At 43.0% G+C, this 23185-nt stretch overlaps 1 protein-coding gene across 2 annotated transcripts in view; it reads left to right on the plus strand.

Annotated features, from left to right (window-relative positions):
- LOC120808744 (A-type voltage-gated potassium channel KCND2) overlaps positions 1-23185 on the plus strand; it is a 29284-nt gene that overhangs the window by 2062 nt on the left and 4037 nt on the right. The window contains exons 3-4 of one of the 2 annotated variants that reach the window (XM_040161848.2): positions 21877-22039; positions 22485-22583. In XM_040161848.2, the coding sequence (XP_040017782.1) occupies positions 21877-22039; positions 22485-22583 (262 nt within the window). The remainder of the gene's footprint in view (positions 1-21876; positions 22040-22484; positions 22584-23185) is intronic. The other variant, XM_040161849.2, reaches the window with a different exon arrangement.

A 23185-nucleotide genomic window follows, 5' to 3' on the forward strand; every position in this document is an offset into this window, starting at 1 on the left:
TGCGAATTTCACATAGTCTATAAAGTGATTACCATTCTCAACAGGTGTGCATTTCGTGGTCATATTAACAGCCTCGAGCGCGGCACAGAAAATAGGAGTGCAGGAACGGTCTGCTTTTATTAAGGCTTCTGTGCGCCATTGTACGCCTATCAATGAGCCCGCACCTCACAAACAGCCCTTATCCGAAGGTTAGGCCTCTTCCCTGCCTCTATTCAATGGCTTTTTATTGGAAGTGCTCTTTCTGAAAGGTTACCGCAGTGAACACAAACGTTGTGGCCAATAAATAGACAGCGGAGGCGTCTTTTGTTTATTTCCACGTCACAGGAGAGCTCCCACGGGATTAAATCCAGAGAGGCTCCAACTGGCCAATATCCTGCATACCGCATATACAAACTGAGCCACTAGGGCAGTGATTTAATTTAATGCAAAGTAGTTCACACAATGTATAGATTACAGACGCACGCACGCACGGACGCACACACACACACACACACACACACACACACACACACACACACACACACACACACACACACACGCCTTCATCACTGCCCCCCTCTCTCTCTCTCTCTCTCTCTCTCTCTCTCTCTCTCTCTCTCTCTCTCTCTCTCTCTTTAACGAGGCACAGTACATGTTTGAATGCTAATTTCATGCTTATGAACAACGTCAGCTGTACAATGTGCTGATGTAGCATGACATAATTAAAAGCCATTAAAATGTTTGTTACAAATTAATTTGTATTGATGTGTGCGCTCAACCACTCAAATGCTCAAGTGGGTTAACATCATCATTATTATTCTTATTTTTATTTCCGTTATTCATTCGAGCCTGGCTGGTGCTGCGGTGCGCTTTCCAAGGTGCTGAAAAGTTGTTGCCAATCTGGCCACCATTTGGTTTTTATCTGTTCAAATGTAACAAAGTGAATGTGGCGTTTGAGTGCCTGAAGCGAGATTAATAAGTTAAGCATTGGTAAACAATAATAATTTGTGTGTAAAAATACCCCCCTGTACTCGCTGCTGCATGTAGGAGGTTGAATACACACTCAGACAATGTAAGTCCTCATGTGTTGCTCTTCACCGCTGACACAGAAATGAGGGGCTGTTGAAATTATGTTGTCTTTTAATTTCTGTCATAGCAGATCAAACATTGCAAAACAAATGGCCACTGGCTGTGTGTATGTGTGTGTGTGTGGTTATAAAGTGTGTTTGGAGAAGTGTCAGGCATAATTCTGTGAATGCAGAAATGCGCATATACAGAATACAGTTTAAGGAATGATTATACTCAATGCCGACAAGGTGCATTATATGTTTGACTTCCTACGTGTGTTTGATATGGATGCTTCTTCATCATTATATCTGATACAGGCACCCTGCACAGGAAAAGATTGTGTTATCATATGTGTTGTAATTACGAGTATTTATTGTCACCACGACAACGTGTCTCTATCTTCCCCATGCAGCGGGTGACATTTAGTTAGTGGATTTCTTGTGTTCTTAATGGCTTACAAAGCTTTCCCCTGCATTCACTCAATACCAGTCGAACTACCGTTCAACCTCGAAATAACCAATGATGAATAATTAGCGATATGCACGATCCGGTGGTTGAAGCCTCCGGCTCAATCGTACTGGTCCATCGGCCATGCGTTCCATTCAGATTCAAAGCACAGATGAGAGATGAATTTTGTAAGAGGGTACATTATTTATCTTTTGGGAGCAACAAATTCATTGCTGCATTCAGCTCGGAATCCCCTTTGTGTTGCTTAAGATGGATTTGAAAAAGATGTTTTGCAGTGCGAGGAACAAAAGTGAAATGTCCATGGTAATGGGGACGTTTCTGTCACTCCATTGTAACCCATGACAGCCTGGCTGACAGATTTGCAACCTCAACTGAAGCCTTGCAGTGGTGCAATATGCTGCATAGTGGACCACCGGTGGAGAGGCTGAATACCCATCACTGAAAGACAAAGTCGGCTCCTTCTCATGATTCATCAATGTCTTAAAAAAACTGTACTTTTTATTTTTTTAAACGTACAAACGTACAGTAACGCTAAATTCTGCTTGTCGTTGTCCTGCTGAATGCACTGAAGTGAGGAAAATATCTGTTGCTATTGTTTCGTCTTCTGCAGTAACCTCCAAATGATCATCTGATCAGTGGAAATGAGGTATTCGGATGGTTCGTTTCAGATCTCAACATGCAGAAAAATTGAGCCACGCCTAACGAATACTCACTTAAGTCAGACATGAATGCGGTGGTCTTTTCATACGGTTGCAAATAAGCTCTTTAAAGACCAGCGGTGGCGCTACCGACTGTAACATCCATTTGAGGCATTTGATTTCATGCTGATAGTCAAAGATGCTCTACGCCTGCATGGTATCATGATGCCTTTCCACTACATATATTTTCAATTTCCCTGACTCTCCCCCTGTGGAAGTAAAGACAGTGGCGTGCGTTCTCTCCCCCCGCTGATGGCCCATTGATTGTGCTTAAGCAGACGTGCAGACATTGAGAGAGCAGGGGCTCCTGTTCAGAGGCACTTGGCAGGCAGCCTGGATGAAAGGGAAGGGTGCCTGGAGACTAGCAGAGAATCAATAGCACTGTGCAGCTGCGTGTCACGCCACTGTGTGTCTACGGCTCTGTGCCACCAAACACAGGACAAGACCCACTTATCCGTCCTTATTTATCTGGCCTAATCTCTGTGGCCGCCTTAGGATACCTAACAAAGACAAATCCGCCTCCGTTAGAACCCTCCTGCCAAGATCTTCGAGATTTGGGTGACTGTGTTTGTGATATGAGATTATCATCTGTGGTTTTGGGTTCTGCAGTATTTTACGGGAGTATACATTTGTGACTTTGATTCAATATTGTCAATTCAAGGCAGTGGTAGATTCCAATAAAAAGATGCTCCACTTCATAGGCTGGAATAAGATGTTGCAGTGTTTTCTTGGTCTTCTCTCAGATTATCCACACAGTCAGGGTGAATTATCTGCAGAGGGACTTTTTGGTGCTTCAGATCTTTTAAGTGATTTAAGGTGTAATGGAGTGCACTGCCGAGAGCAGCTGTGAAAACGGTGGAAGTCAAGCGCAACCCACAAGGGAAGAGGAGTGGGGAGTACAGGGTTTAGCGTTGCACAGAGGCACACTCGTTCCTCTGGACACAAACAGTCATTACCTTTGATAGACATAATGGCCCCGAGCATCACTCGAGGAGCACACTCAAGCATTTCATTTTTGTCGAACACTATCTTTTCTCCCAATCCTCATATCAATATCTTCCTGTCAGCCACTGCCTCTGATGCTGCAAAGAGCGATCGTTGCAGTCGCTGGTCTGTTGTCACATTTACGACGGGCATTGTCCTACGGTGCCACAAACACGGCTGTGCATTGAAGTCACTTAACAAATGCATAAGTTATCGCCATTGTCATTGGTCTGTCCTACAGCTCCGCCCACCAAATAAGACTGGAAAAGCCTGACAAGTGAGCCCTATAAAGCGCCGGGGTAGGATTTATAGGGCAGAGGAGGTAAGGTTAAAAGACATGAGGGTCACTGTTGGGCCCATAAACCACTAGAAGTACGGCCATTATCATGCTTGCCAGTTTTGATCCCTGAATCACGTTGCAATCAAAGCCTACAATGCAAAGCATTGGTTTCCTCCTCCAGGTTTTTGAAGAGCTAACCCTTTTACTTAATGTCAAATGTAACTGAAATGTGCAGGGACAATCTGTAGGGCCTTTTACTGTATCTGTACCCATGCGATAACAAATGTGTTCTTGATGACATAGCACTGGTGGGGCTGGATGAAGTTACCGAGCCCCTCACTTTTTTTCTCCGCTCGTGCACGACAATCAGCGGGAACATTCGGCGTGTATGATTATGTGCTGCAATGGGTGTACTTTCTGTGTTCAGCTGAATACATTACACCACTTGGCATTGTCTATGTTATGCACATTATGAAAATCAGCAATCCATTATGAGCGATGTGGTGAATTACTGTGTAAGGCAGAAGTGGCTGATGGGTGAGATATGTAGGCTGCCATTAGCCTGCAGGCTCATAGTGCCTCTCCAGGTGCTTTATTGGGGAGGAGAGGTGATGCTAATATGAGGCTGGCATAATGGTCCTGAAGTGACAGGTGACTTAATGAGGGGGACCTGGCACTGAAATGTGTTTCTGTGCAAGCTCCTTTCTGCCCACGAAAAGGAAATGGAGGAGTGGGAGTGAGGGGCGGGAACGCGAAGCCAGGCAGAGGAGATTAAGATCATTGTGAAAGACGGAATCTGAAAAAAACAACAACAACAACAGAGCTGCTCTTTTTCTGCTAAATTGAAAATACACATTTTATTCGGTGTCTTTGTTTTCATCACACAGAAGCAGTTTCCCACTGGCAGTTAGGGATTTAAAAGGCTGTTATTGAGGTGTGAGTTGAACGATTGATTAGCATTTTATAGGGATTCATATATTCCGGATTTTTCACATCGTACAGTATTTATGGAGTTTGAAACTTCAAAGACTTAAATTACATTTTAATGACAGCGTATACGGTGTGTTTCTAATAAATAATATGTCAAAAAGAAAATGTTTTTGCTCAGTCAACCCTGAGCTGAAAACAGATGCTGGCCATTGGTTGGTTGATGTAAGGCTACTGTGTATGTGAACTGACTGTAAAAGCAGTCATGCGTCACTGCGGATGGTCAGATTGATAAATAATCTATATGGCAAGGACAAAATGGCTATCCCTCCCATTTGATTTGATTTCTTTGACAACTCGTATTTGAGGCAGCACCAACAACACTCATTCCATGCGGAGGGGGAGGAGGGAGGGGTCATTAATTCACTTTGAATGTGCTGCATTAAGCAGGGAAATAGACTAGCATGTTCTGCACTTGGGCAACGTAGTGTGAGGACATAAAATATGGCAAATCTGTTTTTTTTTCCACTGCTCAGCATTTTCATCTACTGCTTTGTATTGCAAGCAGCGTCAAAGATTAATGGAATTTTCCAGAACGAGATTAAAGTTGCTCCGAGTGAATGCAGCATCACCGTATTAGGGAATAAGCGGATGTGAGAGAAAACAGATCACCTCGATTTCATTGTTGTTAGAAAGCATTTGCTCTTTGTGGCTCCGCTTCCATCCAATCTCGCGGACAAGAAACCCCAGCGCAAATTGAGAGAATGAATGAAATGTGGATATATTGTCTATTATGGGACTGTGTCCTATCTTGAAAGTTGATATACCGTAGAAGATATCGGATACAGTTGATCAAACAGGGTAAAAATGAACCACAGCTATCTTCTCCTCTGGTGCTGCATGGCTTATTTACATACTATCATCATACAGATGGAGATGACTGGTCTTCTCGTGGAGAGCGGTATGCAGACACACATAATGCCTCCTCATCACCTGCTTGTGATGTACAACTTTATTCTAAACGGTTTACACGGTGCTGGGCATCCATGCAATGTCATGTCGGTGTCACAATAAATGTATTGTCTGTCTAGAGGTACATGCTTATACTCAACATATCTCCCTATTTATTAATAGGCTACCGTTTGGTGGCAGTGTGAAAAAAGGCACGACTACCACAAAGATTTGGTACAAAAAAGTCAAAGGTAGTGTTTTAACGTAATGCAGAGGATCACATGCATGAATTTAGCTGAATATATTCATGTTATCATCATTATGAGAATGTAACAACAGCAGAGAAGCAAACAGTCCTTGCACTGTATTATTACTGTAATAAAAGTAATCATTCCATTTTCTTTTAGCATCAATCTTATTGATGCAAGTATCAATACCCAAAACAAGACTTAGTGCCGGCTGTCTCAATCCATTAGGTATTGATTCACCAACCCCGACAGCACAATACAACTCTGAACAACACAAATGAAGAAAATATCTTCCCCATCTCACATAAATCTCACACAGAAAGAGAAAAATGTATACAACGAAATATGGACAAAACGACTAGTGGATTTACATTTTTTGTCTTGTCACTTGAATGTCAAGTTGGTGAATGAGTTTCTTGATTTGATTGTGTTCATTTGTTTGCTGCGTCTTTTTTTTTATCTTAGTGCCATAAACGTGTTCTCTTCATGGGGAAAATCTTATATTTCATTTTGCTACAAAAAAAATCTTTTTCCCTAATTAAAACAATAAAAATAATTTCATACTGGAGGAACTCTTCATATTCTGTAAGTTTGAGTCCAGCCACAAGTTTCCCTGGAGAGACATACTGTATTCACTACCAATTTCCCGTGATCAAGGTCAATCTGTAAGGCCAGAAAACAAATTATCAACTCAACGTGGTGCTCGAACAATGGAGAAATGAATTGGTATGAATAATTCCCACATTGTCACATTAGCGTTTTGAAAAAAGAAAATCACTGTAATAAATTGTAGAGTTAAACAGATGGAAGTCACTTTGTTACTTTGTTACTAACAAATTGTCGTTTGCTTTAACATGCCTGTAACATCACACCACTGCCTCCATTGGCATGTAACGGGTGCTGGTTGAGGGAGAAAGCAGTTGCTTTTTTTATTTTTAGATGCCATACCATCACCATGGTAAACATTAAACTAAGATCCATTACGGTACCTTTCCCGGAACAAATCCATTCTTTGCCCCTTTTCTGACCTCAAAATCCATCTTTGCAAAACAAATGTGAGAACAGAAACTTATGAGGGCGGTGATGATGCTCCCGCCCATCACTGCGAGGGGTTTGGGAGGGGTAACTCGCTCTTCACACCGATTTCTTTTTCTTTTCTCAGGCGCGTGGGGCAGCATAGCAAACACAATATCTTGAAACACTGCCAGCTTTTGTAATGCCAGGCTGTGAGTATCCCTCCCCCTGACATTTGTCTCTTTATCAAAAACGCCCCTCAGCCAACGAGCCAACATCTGTGATCAGCAGAGATTCAGAGATTATAGCTAAAAGCAATCACCCGTCTGTTGTGTGAACCCAACAAAATTTAAAGAGTGATGTAACTTCTGCTAGTCCAACACCTCATCTGGTGAGTGAGGACATCATTGGATACGGTTTTAAAATAAGGGTTATTCCCTTTTCAAAGCCTCTCGTGCAAAACAAGGCCTGGGATGAGAGAAATCCATTACTTTGACTTAGTTTTAAAGTACCCACGCTTAGATTGCATGATAGCGTGTAAAGTTAACATCAGTCACGGTCTAGTATCAATGGAGACTTTCATTTAACGAAGGAAAACAGAAGGATTCCTTTTCAGAGTGTGCAGTGTAACTTTGATGCAAACACAGTCATTGAAACTTGGTCTGCAGCCCATTCACAATGCGTTAACGCGAGCTGCTTCATAGCAAAGCCATGAATATTGATTTCGGCCTGTTTGTCGCCTTAAAGAACTGTTCCACTGCTGATGAAATGTCCAATTTTTGCCAGAGCTTAGGCATCTTGTGCGAGTTTACGGCACCAGGAAACCACAATAAAAGCTCTGAATGCTTAATACCGATCCTACTTGAGGTGAAGGCAAAATACGCATCTCTGAAAAGGGAAAAGGCGCGGCCTCACATCGAGCTGCTCATATAGTCCTCGGTGCTGTTAACCTAGTTTTGTTGTCGAGCCTTTGCCACGGGCTCCATAGATTATTAGTTTACGTATGCGGTATGAATGCTAAGAGGCTATGTCTCATTTCGGATGAGGGTATAAAAAGCTTCCCTCTGTCTGCCTGGCAGGGAGGTCCTACTGAGATGAGGGATGTCAGCCTGTCACCCTGACACATGGCAGCTGTTTCCTGCCTGCCCCAGCTTCTATAAATAGCTAAATGTATCACCTGATGTAGGTCATTTGGTCAAACAGAAACTAAACAGTGAATGTTCTCCAGGTCTAGAAATGTTCTTTTCCACCTTAAAAAAGGAATATCATGCACTGGTGTACCAGGGAGTATTTGGCTTTTTATTTAACTTTATTCTTGAGACTGAAATGGATGGAGGACATATTAAGTAGCCATCCGGAAGTGTTATTATTCTATGTCAGACTAGTTCAGACTCTCAGACACCTCAAGTTTGTGGTGAGTGGATTGAGAAAAATATTATATATCATTTTTCCTGTTATCTACCATTATTGCAACTACAAGTTGCTATTGCAGAATTAGAGTTGCTATTTTTTGAGTATGTCTATTGTTGATTGACACAATAAAGCCTTTAAAGTATTTTCAGTGTACAATAGCTAAATGACAGCTGGTGAATAGTGCCTTGGTTTTTAGTTTCTTTAGGTGTTGGCTTTTGTTATGGAGAGAGTAAAAATTGCAATCACACAGAACAATAAGATTCAATTGAGTTACCACAAAATATGGTCTTAACACTTTACTGCCACAATCTCGAGGGATTGAGCAGTTCATTTTCACAAGGGAAATGGTGATGGTGCTTTTATTGTATCTGCCCCGTACAGATTCTCAGCAGTCACCTTAGAGGTTGAAAGCATCACATTACAGTATTTTGTCTGTTTTTCAGCGTCATTTTCTTTCCCACTGTGATAAAATGCAGTATTTTTTCGAGGTCTGTGCAGGTTTGTTTTTTTGCCACACTAGGAGCATAGTTCTGTCGTCTGGTCCGGACTGATATCTCCAAAAACTACTGAATGCATTTCCATTTCATTTGGAGCAGAAATCAATGATACCCACAGAATGGTTAACATGAATAACTATGATGAAAACGGCTTAATGACTTTGTTGATCCACAGACTTTTGCTCTAGAGCTAAGATTGAGAAGATTGGCTTGATTTAAAAGTTAGTGCAAAAATTCTTGTTCCCTTCATAGTTGTACTGAACCCTAAGTAAACCAGTTAAGGTGATGGGTTAGACAGCCATCACATCATGTCCCCAAACCAATATTTTCAATCACATTGTACCGCAGTGCTCTTGGAAAACACCTCTGGTAGAGACCCGGTCTTCCTCCAGAGAGTAAGTAAACCTTGAGATTATGGAAAACAACTCAGTTTTCAGTTGCAGAAAGGGAGGTAACTTAAACAGTTTCCATGGTAACTGACTCTGTGAACCAACCTACCTGATGGTTTTCTTTAACGAACCCTGCCTTTCTCTCCGTCTCCTCCTTCTTAATGAGCCCGACACGCTGTTTATTTCCTTTTTGATTCGGTCTGTACTGAAATGCATTAATTAACAGAAGTCCACTGTGACCAGCATTTATTTGCCATCGCATTCAAATATTACACACCGTAAAGTCCCCACCAGCTCAGAATGAAATCTCTTTTATATGAATATATAACACTTTGATGCTGTGCACAGCGTTTGTGCCGGCTGTCACTGATGGAACATAATTCCTATAATATTGGAGATTATATGTAAATATTTTGGAGTTAGCAGGACGTGATGCAGCAGCAAAATAGCATGAAAGTGAGTTGTTAAATAGGGTGAGTATGGTCTGTAGGAGTTTCAACAGCATTGCAGTGCTTGCGTTTAACATTTGTTGAAGTAGCTGCAACAAAGCAACTGAAAAATCTGAAATAAAACTAAATAGACGTTTAGGTTGGAAATCTATGGCATTTCAACCTTTCAATCACCCTCCATAGTTCAGATTGTGTCAGTTATTTTATGCATTCAACTCCTGTTTTTTGCCCTGTCAGATTGAAGCTCAACAAATGACACTTTTCCACACTCTTACTCGTTTTATTTTATTTCTAAGGATACATTTGCATAGTCCATAAATATCTATCATGCATTATTGTCTCTGCATCCACTGCGGCTGTGACATTTGTACATCTGTTGCCATGGTGAATTATGGTATCAGTTCGCCACTGATGATGGCTTTATTCATTCATCTCGCAGAAGCTTAACGATCGAACAAACCCTGATCAGCTGTTCTGTCGCCAAAAATGTCAGAAGTTTCTCAGGGTGAGTCAACTCAGAGCTCAGGCTTCTGCTCAGGTTTAGTAAAATGTGCTCTTTGAAACGGACCCTGAACTCAGTGCCCCTTTCGAGCTACTGAGGATCCAAACGTCTTTCATCTAGTGCCGTCTTCAGGTCAAAATTCCAGTTCGTCCAATTCTTCGGTGTGTGATCACCTACCTGCTGTAGCCTACTAATGAGGTCCCCATCATCTCAACATATAATATGTATCTAATGCTAATCAGGAGATATTTACATGACAACACATTACACTGTGAACATTGAATATGGTTAACATTAGACTTAAAAATCAGCATGTTGTAGGGATGTAGATTTTGCACTGTTAGAATTATGCTCACAGTAACCAACATTGTTGAAATGATAATGATACAAAGGGGATCTTCAGAATTATTGATAATTAATTGCATATTTTAAAGTACTTTTGGCAGAGGGAAAATTATGATTGACTATTTGAATGTGTATTTACATTGACCAGATTCTCTGATACGTTTATGAAAATGTTAAGATTCCAATACAAAATTCTTTGTATATTCAGTTCAGGTACTTTTGCCTACCTGCAAGGAGTAAGTTAGACAACCAACTAACAAGGTCAGACCAGGTAAACATAATTAAGCATTGAAAGGACAAATCCTAATCCTATCCCATCAATGCCTTCCTTTACACTGCAATGTTTCCTTTCATTTCATTTACTTGAAAAAAAAATGGCAACATTTTAATGCTTGATTCTGAATGGAATGGACGATAGTTCGATTGATACCTTTGTCCAGTTCTTATTGAAGTGTGGGTTCTGCTCACACCTAAAGGATTTCCTGCCTGTGCATCTTTCCAAAGGCACTCTCCTCAGGAGTATCCAAATGCTCAAGGATTGCATTTCCATCCGGGGATTTTCGCTTCTTTTTCAAGGTATTAGTGCAAAAACCGTAAACAGATGATTATTATTTCTATTTTTCATCTTAGCCAATTGTCCATAATCCCTGTGGAGCAGCTTTAGAGTTGGATTTCTGGCATGCACGGCCTTATCTTTACATAACGGCCACAGACAAATCGAGTGTGTCTCATTTTGAATAAGCCACACATTTTGGCTGAAAGGCAAGCAAGTGAGTTGGATGGAGAAGAAGGTGGCTCAGACAGTTAGCATAACACCATAGACCGCAATCTATTCGGGGTCTATGTTGGTTCCATTTACCTGCACATGCAGACATGCTCTCACGTGCAGGGAAAAACACACCAAGTGAAGCTGATGCCGTTAGCCTATGATCCTCGGGTCCTCACTGTCCTCTGGAAGTCACATGGAAGTCATGGCCGATGATCTCAGGAGACAAATCTAATGTGACATTGAATTACCTCCAAAGGTGAAGTGGTCTCAATCCTGCATGGATTTTGGATTACATTGCTGGAATTTTCCCCACAATTTTGCATACACATGTTGGTGACAGAGAGACAAGATGTGTTTCCGCCGTTCCAACTCCACGTCTCTACAAAATGGCATCCATCAAAGTTAATGGGCTGCAAACATCACCACAAATACACTGTCACACATCCCACTGCTCGCTCCCCTAGTCAATGGGATGTAGTAACAAGCACACGGAATACAATTTTTCATATCATTAAAGGATTCCAAGAATTGGAAGAGAATCAAAAAATGTCGGCCATTTTTCAGGATTTGAAAAAGTCCCATTTAGGGAACATTTATCAGATTGTACATTTGACATCCAGTCGATACTACTGACACTGCATTTCGGGAACTTATCATTCATTGTCATCTTTTGAAATAATTTGTATTAAACCATGTCACTCACTACCGACAGATCTGCTGTGTGACAGATTCATTTCCCAAGCCAGCTTCAAATCAGGGTTCCTTTTTATCTCCGCCACGAACACCGCTGGACATCTGATAGTTCTGTACATCACTACACACAGGGACACACACACACACACGCCTACACAAACTACTCTTTCAGTTTGCAGTATGGCAGTGCTCCAGGAAGACCGTCCCTGACGCACGTGTGTGTTTGATTGGATGTTTTAACCGTAGCATCCCCGGAAGACAACTTGTGGACCTCAACAGATGGAGCAGTCCAATTAGAAATTGGGCAAATGAATGGGAGAGATGGGAGGCAAACGTTCCAACTCACTCTCTCTCTCCCGCAGGATACACCGCTAATCTAGTACAGGTACAAAAACCAACAGCCTTTCTGTTTAGGAGGGGAAACATAAGAAATAAAAAGACGAGTCTGTAACACAACAGAGTCAATTTGATACAGCTGGCTCTCACTCCACATCTACAGTATGTAAAAATATCTCTTTCTATCATCTGATTCTTCAAGGGCAGACGTCCCACAAAGCAATTTGCCTTGCCACCAGCCAAGACCAAAAAAAAAAGACGAAAATGAAAAAGTGCTTAAATATAGCAACCCCATGGGATAGTGGGAGGGAGGGGGCGCTGTGGTTTGATTAAAATGAATAACCTTAATTTGGTCACGATTGTTAACGGTATATTCCGTTATAGTATGTGTCGTCTCTCCTGGAGCCAAAGTTGCCGCCTTCACGCCGCCCGTCTCCAGCGTGTTAACATCATTTTTCATCTGTCCTCTGCAGTGACGCTGAAGTTAAACGCCCCACTCCCACCCCCCCCCCCCGTGAAAGCAGACACAGCCCTAAACTCCTTGATGACTGATACTGTGTGAATGGGAGGCCAATTTTCATTGGTGAAGTGACCTTTCGGGTTGCGTCCTTGTTGTTCCACCCATCGCCCCGAGCTGTTATTTCTCACCTCACTTTTTTTTTTTATTTGACAGGAGAAGTCTTGTGGAGTCAAATGAGAAAAGTAATGATGCCCCCCCCCCCCATGTGCACAAAGAAGCGTGGTGGGGGAGATGGTGGATACGGTTGCATCTAGCAGCTCGGCTCGGGCCCCGGGGCCAGTCGGCAGCTGTTGGAAGAGATGTAGCTCCTCCTGATACTCCCCCACAGGTTCTCGCTGGTTCCTACTTGCTGTTATCTGGGCTCGCTGCTGTCGCCGGTCTGGCTGCTGTCCACACTCTCTCTGAGAGGCCGCTCAGTATGTTTTTTACACTCCGCCACTCTTTCTGTCTCATCCTCAACATCCGCTATTCCCGTTCAACTTTACTGCGAGAGTTTGAAATGTTCCTTTGAACTTTGAGCAGTTTAATTAAAAAACTTTTTTTTTTATGGCTGTAATTTGTTGTTTATTGTTTTTACTTGCATTATCCCACATGAACAGGAAGCATGCGTGAAGATAAGGGGCCGCAGGTGTTTGTGTAAAAAGCTGATCTGGACAATTTAAAAGATGCAACTCAAACAGAATCTAAATAAAAGGTTTTCAGATGTTGAGCAAAAAGAAATCGATAATTTACCCCCAATATGCATTAATTAAACTCTAGAAATTGACTTGATCTGAGCAGTACTTTAAAAAATATTTTACAGTGATATTGATCTGACCATAGACTGCAGAATGATTGTCAGTCAATCAATTCATTCTTGACTTAGATGGAATTGTGGTTTAACCGGCAATCCCAATTTAAAGTCAACTGACTAGCCCGTTCGTCTTCATCACCGCAAGGTGTTTGCTCATTTGTCTTAGACATGGATCTGCTGACCTGAGAGCTCACTTTTTATAGTATTCACAGGTTCTATTTTCTCAAATTAAAGGAGGTGCTGCTTTTCTTTGTCTTCTATAATTGTCAATTAAATAACCCTTCTGTTTTGAACTGTTGGTCAAGACTTCAGGTTTGATGGGCACTTTCAATTATTTCTTTTACATTTACATGTACATTAAAGATAGTTGATTAAATCTTATTCTAGCATTTTTTTACCGCATTTCCATAACATTTGGGCACATGAGAGACAATTTAAAAATAAAGTTGTCAAAAAGGAAAAAGAGGCTTAGATTTCCTTTTTTTCCCAAAAGCTTCTTTCACTAAACCCTCTCTGACTGTTAAGTACCTTCTTTTAAACTCTACACTTAGTTTGTATCTGAGGCTTTAGAATTGAAGACTCCAAGCACAGATGACCCTGACACCCCTCTGATAGCTTCATCTATTATTTTTTAAATGCTAAATACTCTTCACTTTCAGGAAAATAACTTTCTTTTGTAAAACCGGCGGAGTGCCAATTAGATATATTGATACCAAAAGTAATCAGCAAAAGCTCACGTTTCATGTGTAATATTCCCAGGAGCAAAATTTCACTAAACCCCAAATTTGGTGTTTTCGTTCTCCCGTTTAAAGTGCAGATTTTCAGATACTGTAACTCATGAGCCACACATCGCAAACTTCGAGTTAAGAGGCCATTTGGAGGAGGGAGCAGATATCCAGCGGCTGCTCTGTGTGGAATCAAAGTTAATCTCGCACCGTCTGCTCTGGCGCCGCGGAGCACTAATCTGCCGTCAGTGTAATGAGGCTCCTGGACCAGTTCTCTTTTCCAACACAGAGGCGCTAATCCGCCAGACCTTTACCGTTTTATCCTTTTCTCCATCACCTGAACACACAACAAAGGTCCCTGTGGTTGCTTTGGAATCTCACCTGGTCAATACTAGTTGATCGTTTGTGTAGGTCCTCATGGACAGCACGCACCAGTTTGGCCCGTTGTGTCTTTGTCGATAGGAATTGTTGCATTATAGAATATAAAAACAACTTATCTTATACTTATTCATACATTTTTGCATTTTCACCTTTAACCGTATCTCAGGCCTTCACCAGAGTTGAGGTGTCTTGCTTGATCAAAGCCTTCTATGTTGTTGAAAATGCCACCACTCCCGCCCGCATGCAGATTAACCTTTGATGAATACTGAATGAGTTCATTAGCATAATCACTTGAGTGTCTGATGATTTCATTTTAGTATCACGTTCTCCCATAATCCATAGCCGCGGCGCCCCTTCGTGCTTCCAACCCCTCTTTCATGTTCCTCTGCCCTCCCTGTTCAGCCACAAAGCAGTGTAATTGCATTATTGCATTATAAGTATGATACTAACTTTGAGGAGAAAATCATTTTAGCCCCTGGCTTCATGAAGTATCGTGAGGAATGACAAATAACACCTTTGGCAGGGTTTGACTCAGTTTACCTACTTTCCTCATCCCGTGACCGATGGAAGTCCTGCTTAATGCAGACCTCCCCTGATACATATTATTATCTCACATTTGCTGTTTGCAGGATAGCAAGCTATTTTTATGGGTCCATGTGGACACTTAACCCTCGTAAAACTTCTATTAATACAGAAAAGCCATTCATCTTGTAATGAAAAGAAACGGCCGTATGGAATTGGTTGTGACCATGACCTAGAGGAAGTGGAGGTGACTTAGCACATAACAGCAGTGGGACAGGGCTACTTTTATGCATGAGGCAGCACTTGTTTCTCAAGTGTCAGCAGGTGTAGACTGAAGAAGAGCAGAAGAAAAGCAAAATGTCAAGCAGGGCTGTGTTACAACACCGCACGATAATAGAAAAAGAGGAGAAAAAGAAAGAGGACTGAGTGTTCCATCTCCATCTCATAGTTTTCAGGCAGGCCGGTCCAGTCAGAGGAAGGGTGAGTCAAAGTCAGGAAAGGAAGAGCGGCAGAGAGGAAAGCTTTTTATCATCCCCGACTCTTAAGACGATCTCCCAAATGGGAGAGGGGCGTGCATGCTGATGTCGAAGCCGCAATGATAACTAGCCGCCTGGTTTCCAGGGGTGAGGGTTAAGCTGGGATTTTGAGGGCTGAGGGAATACATGTTTGATATGTGAACGGGAGAGAGAGAGAGATGAGGTGCCTTTGCCAGAGCTATATACGTGGGGGATTATTCTATATGGTTTATCGGTGTCTGCACGGTTATGGGAGAGAAAAAAAAGAGAAGGGGAATTGCACCAGGCTTCATTGGTTCCGTGTAGTTCCTGAGTCTCCACGGTGAACCTTCAGTTGGAAGATCAAAGCCACACTGACACCGCTTCATCACAAAGTCTTCATTTACAATGCATTGACGCCCACCGGCATTCAGCTGTGCGCGCTGCGGCATGTTCCCTTGAACTTCACATACTAACCTTCAGCCGTACCCATCGCCCCTCACCAGTCTGCAGAGAATGGATCTCAGCTGGGTTTTGGAAAGCCAGAAAAACAATCTCTCACTTCTGCCCCGCACTTTGATCAAACCGCATTTCACCATCCAGTCAGAGAAACGCAGCGCGTGCATTTTTTCCCCACAGATTTGACGATGTTCACCTGTCTAAAAGTCGTCCTTCCCCGTAGCTATTGTTCGCAGTTACTCATACTTGAGTGCTGTTTTTTCTCTCCCTACAACACGTATTACAGCAGGCAGTGCGGTCTTCTGGCTCCATCCTATCTCTGCTTTCCCATCTCGCCATTATGTTGTGTAGTCCTGCCAGCCTTCTTCTTCTTCTTTCCCTCATCACCTGCAGCGAAAATCCAGCAGGCTAATCCCAGCGCCTGTGGGATTCCCCCCTTTTATAACGATTTATATCTGAGGGATAGCATCTGAGCAGAGTCCTATCGGCCCACACACTCTTAATCCCATCAGTCTTTGGTGTCCAAACCCGAGAGAGGCAGCATTTTGGAATGTTATGCTCCCGGGTTGCAGCCAGAGATGCGGTGCTGAACATCGGGAATGATACGTGGTGTTTAGGGATCATGTGGGAGATCATGTTCATTTATTGTGCTTGGGTTTCTTGGAACCGCACATGAGTTGCATTGCAGTGGTTCGTAATGTAGCGGTGCCACTGCATTGAGGAATTCCTTCAGGGGTAGCCACCGGGGAGGCTTCAAGTCTCTCTGGCATTATTAAAGACTTTATTTTTCCACTTTGTTCATTGTGGAGATGGATAAATGTGCTTAAAATGTGAACATGCTGACCAAAACACAAAACGCATTTACATTTGCTTCATCAATAATATAGATTTATGGTTCACCAGCGTTTTCCTTCATTCAACGAGCTTCACATACCCGTGTTTATCTGTAAATGCAGCGGTCTCTGTTTGCTGCATTACTCTTCCCTTCAGATTCACAATGCCCGATGGCACAGAAAGGAACGATCATTTAGCCTATCCCGTCTTGTTTTTACACACTACATTTTTTATGAGAGCTCTTAATATGACATAACCACCCTCAAGACCCCTCCTGCAGTACTCCATAAATCTTGCGGTCTTCATACCCCAGCAAAATGTATTTCTCCTTGTCACTCATGTTGGTGTGCCTCTGTGACATGCGGGCAGCATCATCCGTTTCATGAGATTCTGGATTCATAGTCGTGTGAGCATGATGGAAATCAGGAGGAAAATTACTTTTTTTTTTTTTGGTACATCTATTATTTAACTGTCAGCAAAGATGAATATTGTGCTGGTTCTGCCTTGTGGAGAAGCTACAGAGAACTGCACTGGGATGGAGCGCTGCTCCTTGTCAGGACTTGATTGGCCGGTGTAAGACTTCACCACTTCTGTGTCAGGGTGCTCAGATAACATTTAAAGTTGCGCCCGCTCTGACAGTCTTTGGCCCTCTGCTGTCGCTTTACATTTTACAGCGCAGCCGCAGGACCAGTCACCACTTTAAGGAAATCCGATACTCCGCGACCTTGCCACTCTCGCTGTGTCCCCTCGCTGTTTTAATGCTTCCCTCTGTCGTTATCAACTTTTGATTGGAACAGTCAGTGACAGTATCGAAGTTTCAAGATAATTGACAGGATTTGGTCCCACAGGTTCAGAGAGCTTGTCTGCGCAGTAGGACGCATTGAACTGTGAAACTGAGCGAGTGATTTGCCTCAGGAAGCACTGATTGGGAGGGATGGGATGATCGGTGAAGGTCAAACAGAAAATCCTGCATTCACCTGAATTATCAAAGATATGCTGATGCCACTCGATGCAGAGAGAGCATGTTTCGAATTTACCAATCTCATCCGTTTGGTGTGATAACAAAAAAAAAAAGCTAATCCTTTGTTGGACAAATAAGTGGTTAACCTTCACGTTTTTTTACACAATAATGTGCGTTTTTTTAAATGAGTGACTTGTTTGAGAATCTCAAAGAGGATTTCATATTAGGTTCACAGTGACTCAACACCCACAACAGGCCTTGGGGTAATAGCTTGCAGATAATGCGTAGTAGCTACAGGGTGAAATGTGTATTTAAAACCAGTCTCATGGAAAAAGGTGAGATCAAAATGTTACATTCAGATTATCAGACTTCAGGCCCCTCAGCAATTATTGGCATGAAATAACGGATATGGATCATGCATGAGATAGGACCCTGTGCTTGGATCCGGCTCGATTCTTATCAGCTGACGAATCAAAATGCTTATTATATTAATCAAATGATTTGAATTCCTTTATTGAAATATCAAAGTGGAGTAGATCAAAGAGCGGTTTGAGGAGATTCAATGTCTTTACCATGACGGATTTAATAGCCACACAGTTCAGCAGCTCCAGTATCTGTAGAGTTTCTTCATTTGAACACTTTGACCTTCATCAGTGGAAGGGAGTGCTGTGAGGCCATTCATATCATATAAGTTATTATCTCCCTATGCTACAGTCACTTTTGCAGGAGGCGAGTGGAAGCTAGGAATACTGTGACAAAAGGTGCCAGTGGATGATTGGATTTTAACACTGGTGACAAAGCTGAAAGATCTGCCACAATTCTTCTTGGATCCTAATTGTCAGCACTGCTAGGCTGTTGATGGCGCTTGAGTAGCACTATGAGTTCATCACACACTTAAGCCTGTGCTCAAGGGGTCCGTGTAAGAGTTGCCCTTCTCCTGCCAACTCCACACTGTTTGATAGGTCAGTTTATTTCTGCGCAACATGAGCAGTGCTGCAAACAATCAGAATTTATATTCAATTCAAGATTTAATATAACTTGATTAGATTTTTAGAAAAAGGTCCTTCCCTTTCTCTCAGAAGACAAATAAATAAATGACGTGTCTGTAACGTCATTCAGATGTCTTTTTCTATTTTTTTATTAAAGAATTTCTCACTTCCCACGAACAAGATGGTAGTTGGATTTCAGACACTCGGCCCTGGAAGACAATCAAGAGGGAAGATTGCTTTTTAGGAAGTGGGGTTGGTTTAACTAGATTTCAAATTAAAGACTGTTTCAGACACACACACACAACAAGTACATAATCCCGTGGGCGTGTGTGTGTTTCTGTATCCAGGCGTGTCCATGTTTTTTGGGTGTCGTCGCTTGCCGTGTGGTGGTGGAGGTCATGTACAGAAATCTGTCAATATGCAACCCCTGATGGAGTAACCCCCCACCACTCCGACGGTCCAACGCAAAAAAAACCACGCAGGTTCACACAGGGACACGTGAATGTCTGATTGGTCTATTATCCGATCCCCCGCTGAGACATCTGTCCCACTTTACTGCAATTCAAATAGTCCTCTTTAGGCCGTCTGAGGCCATCCCTCGGTTTGCCCTCTCTGCCGGCACGCTGGGCTTCATCTGCAATGCTGTCATCTCAGTGTTGGAAGGATTCTACAGAATGCGCTGTTTTTAAGGCCGGTGCTGACGCGAGCGCAGTGTGGTTTCAGGTGGTTGGAACTGGGGAATTGATACTCAGTCATTCCGACATTCCTCCTCCTCCTCTGCGGGGCGGATAAGGATCGGGCCATCCATCTTCGCGTCTCACCCATGTCCGCTTGGGGAACGAATCGTGGGTACCTGGTAGTCAGAGACAACAAGAACAAAGCAGGAACATTACTTTAATCTCTCGCTGCTGCTAATTCCTGCCTCTGCCGTCCTCCAGGAGGCAGAGCTTTGTGTTTCCAAGCTTCCCCCACATGAACAATCCATCACTGTTAGTTTCTCTCCACAGTGCGTTTGCTTATTTTCTTTTTTTTCCTCCTGCCCCACTGCTGTACTTTGCTTTCAGGGGAAAGGAGCTCAATGTATTGTATCCTATAGATTGGACTTGTTTTCACATCCAGCAGCATTTAAAACAATAAAACGAATTGTTGGAATGAAACAGAATAGAGCAATAACGTTTACAGGAGGGAAAGCGTTCCTGAATTTTTTATGCGGATCGCCGAATAGGCTTTTAACGGTACATGCGGAATCTATAATTGACACCTACTGTCAGGCTTTTTAAATAGGAAAATGACTTGACCTGTAATGATCTGTAAAACTAATGACGCCTGGGTGACTTTACTCAACCGGAAAGAAAACAGTTGTACATGAAGTCCCATCAAGCATGATATTAAAATGTCCAGGTTTACATCTTTCCACCAAAGCTCTGTAAAAGCCCGTTGGGCCGTTGGGCCCAACGTGATGGAAACCTGAGGCTAATGACTCAAGCAGACGGCCGTGGGCATTAGACAACTTCATTTATGAAATAGTCAACCTCCCGTGTAGCGATACATTCACATTACCCCGCCTCACTTGAGAGACGCGCGGCTGTCACAGCCACTGAGCAATGCTGATGTCCTTTCCTACCTGCATTCATCTTCTTCTCGGGAGGTAATGGTCTTCTCAGGTCATTTGCGCATTGGGGTCTCGATCATTCATCTTACCATCCTGCAATCCTCTGGCTTGCCGGTGCGCCGCAACACATAGAGGGGTTCCGAATCCTTTTTTTTGAGCAGTTTATTTATTTATTTTTCTCTCAGTGAGCTATTGTTCAAAGGATTTGCGTCTTCTGGGTTTGTTACCTTATCGATTCACGAAGATGAATGATAATTATCTTTTCTTGTGGCAACAGAATATCAAAAAGTTGTCTGAGCAAATGTTTTTGCCGTTTAGCACATCGGAATCAGAATCAGATCAGAAGCCATTTATTGCCACATACGTTTCACATAGAGGAATGTGAATTGGTGAATTGGTGCAATATAAGAACAAAATAGAATAAAATAAGTTTAAAAGATTCTTTTAAAAGCAAACAAAAAAACGTAAACTGAATTTTCATTATTGTCACAAATAAACTCCCCTCGCTGGTTGCTGAATGAATGTATGTGTATGGTTTCCATCAGAAGATTACTCGACCACCACAGTGAAACAAACAGGGTAGGATAACCTTCCCTCACGCAGCTGTCTGCTGTGCCATTAACCCGACCTGTATAACATAGTTTAGTACTAAGCTGAAGATGACTGAATGTGAAGACAAACCACTGAACACAACCAACGCTGAACTCGATAAATGCTAATCTTAGAAAAAAAGCATAAAATATTGTTTAAGGAAAGTGAAATTGGGAAGACAGTTTGACTTTATCTTTATCTTGAACCCAGACAGGTCCGACTGCCCGACAGGAGACGAGCGCATTAATCTCTTTAATGTGGATGATTCAGTCCCGCCTGACGTATGTACGACCATTAATCTCCTATGTGTGGCCCGCCGAACATGTGATATGAACATTTGTATAATGTTGTAAAACTAGCATGCTTGAGGTTACATCAGCGTCTTGCACAATTCTCAAAGAGTGGCGGTTCACTTCATCCCAAGCGCAAGTGTTTTTAATTTGGTTAGGCATTTGACGTGGTAGAAAGGACAAAACAAACGGCTCGCTATCACGGCCCACACACTTAAGCCATGTCTCCGGGGTTTGGCATGGTTTCCCTTTTCCTTTTCTTTTACTTGACGTGATACCGCTCCCTGTATCTTTTGCAAGCTGTTTGCGGCTAACAGAGGTCGCGGGGGACATGTAGCGCATTTGGTCGTGATGTGAAAGCATTAGTCGGCGCCAGCAGGTGTGTAATTATATATGAAACAGGGTTTTGAAAGAAGAACATCAGGAAGGCACGTAGAAAGTAGGCCAAGAAGAACAGGCTTCACAACAGTCCTATTTATTGCGCAGCCACTTCAGATGTGTGACTTGGGTTTTTGAAGTTGTGAACGAATCCAAGGTCACTCTGACTATTTCAGGACTATTAAAAATAACATCTTCGTAACAATGATTTAACATGATGAAACGAGCCTCCGGGGCAAGTTCTTTCAAAGGAGAATATATATTGTTTCTTGTTTTGTTTTTTTTAAACAGCGCTTACTGTGTTTTCTGTGTTTCAGGTACGGTGACATGGTGCCAAAAACCATCGTGGGGAAGGTGTTTGGGTCCATTTGCTCACTGAGCGGGGTGCTGGTCATCGCCTTGCCCGTCCCTGTCATAGTGTCCAACTTCAGCCGCATCTACCACCAAAGCCAGCGGGCAGAGAAGCGGCGAGCCCAGCGGGTACAGACTCTCTACCTCCTTCTGTTCTGTCTCTTCCTTTCCCTCTCTTTATCTTTACGTTGCTTCTATCTGCCTCTTTCCCCTCTCCCTGTCTTATCCGCACGTAGCAGAATGACAGGGCAAACACTATCTTCCAGTATCTTTTATTGTGTTTCTGCGTATGTGTGTATTGGATGGGCTCAACTACCTTGAGTATATTTCAGTGGGATATAAGCGAGGGAATGACAACGGCTAAACAAATGATCTGCAGACTATTGTGTCAGCGGCTTTTCAATATGTGCCTTTCTTCCCTATGACTGTTTGCTAAGGCAGAATTCCCTCATCGTAGGGTTAAGCACGGCCTCTCCCGACTATACTACACTGTGGCTGTCAGGGGTGGACAGAGTCAATTAGTGTGACAGACAAACTTTCAAAAGCTAAAACAGAGGTCTGTTTGTTCAAACAGAAATCTCGGCTTGCTAGAATCCGCGCTGCGAAGATTCGAGGCACTAATGTCTATATGCGCTACAAACAAAATGGGCTCCTGATCGACTCACTGGAGGAGGTAACGAGACCAAGCAGCGGCTTTGGGGCTAACTGACTGGGGCCTCGCTGCCGCCTGCATGCCGCTCTGCTTGTGGGCCATGCAACCACGCACGGGAGGCGGGAGGCGGGAGGGGAGGGGGGGGCTTCTCATGCTCTGACATAGGGGCTGCTGTCATTCCAGTGCTTCAGTATGATCGCCCTCTCTCTCTCTCACACATCACACCTCTCGGCTGCAGCATTGACATGCTTCCCTCAACACTATCTCTCTCTCTCTCTCTCTCTCTCTCTCCCCCCCCTCTCTCTCTCTCTCTCTGTCTCTCTCTCTATCCATACAGCAGGAGGGCCGGGCAGGCACACTTGCCTTCTGGCGGAGCGCCGCCATTACCGCGTCACACTGACTCATGACCAAGCTCTGCATGTCTGTCCAACAGGGTTTTGAGGGGAAGGAGGAAACCAAAGGCTTACTGTTTGGAGGCCCGTCTGCTCGGCCTGCATCTCCTCTAAACTCTGTTTTTTTTTTTTTTTTTTAATCTGCCGTGCGTTCTGCGTGTTGTTTCTAGAGCATTCGGGTGGTAGTGCAAACTAACACAAACATACCTTCCATCCCAGAGGCGTGCAGAG

Source organism: Gasterosteus aculeatus, chromosome X, assembly GCF_964276395.1.
Source record: "Gasterosteus aculeatus chromosome X, fGasAcu3.hap1.1, whole genome shotgun sequence".
Lineage (NCBI taxonomy): Eukaryota > Metazoa > Chordata > Actinopteri > Perciformes > Gasterosteidae > Gasterosteus > Gasterosteus aculeatus.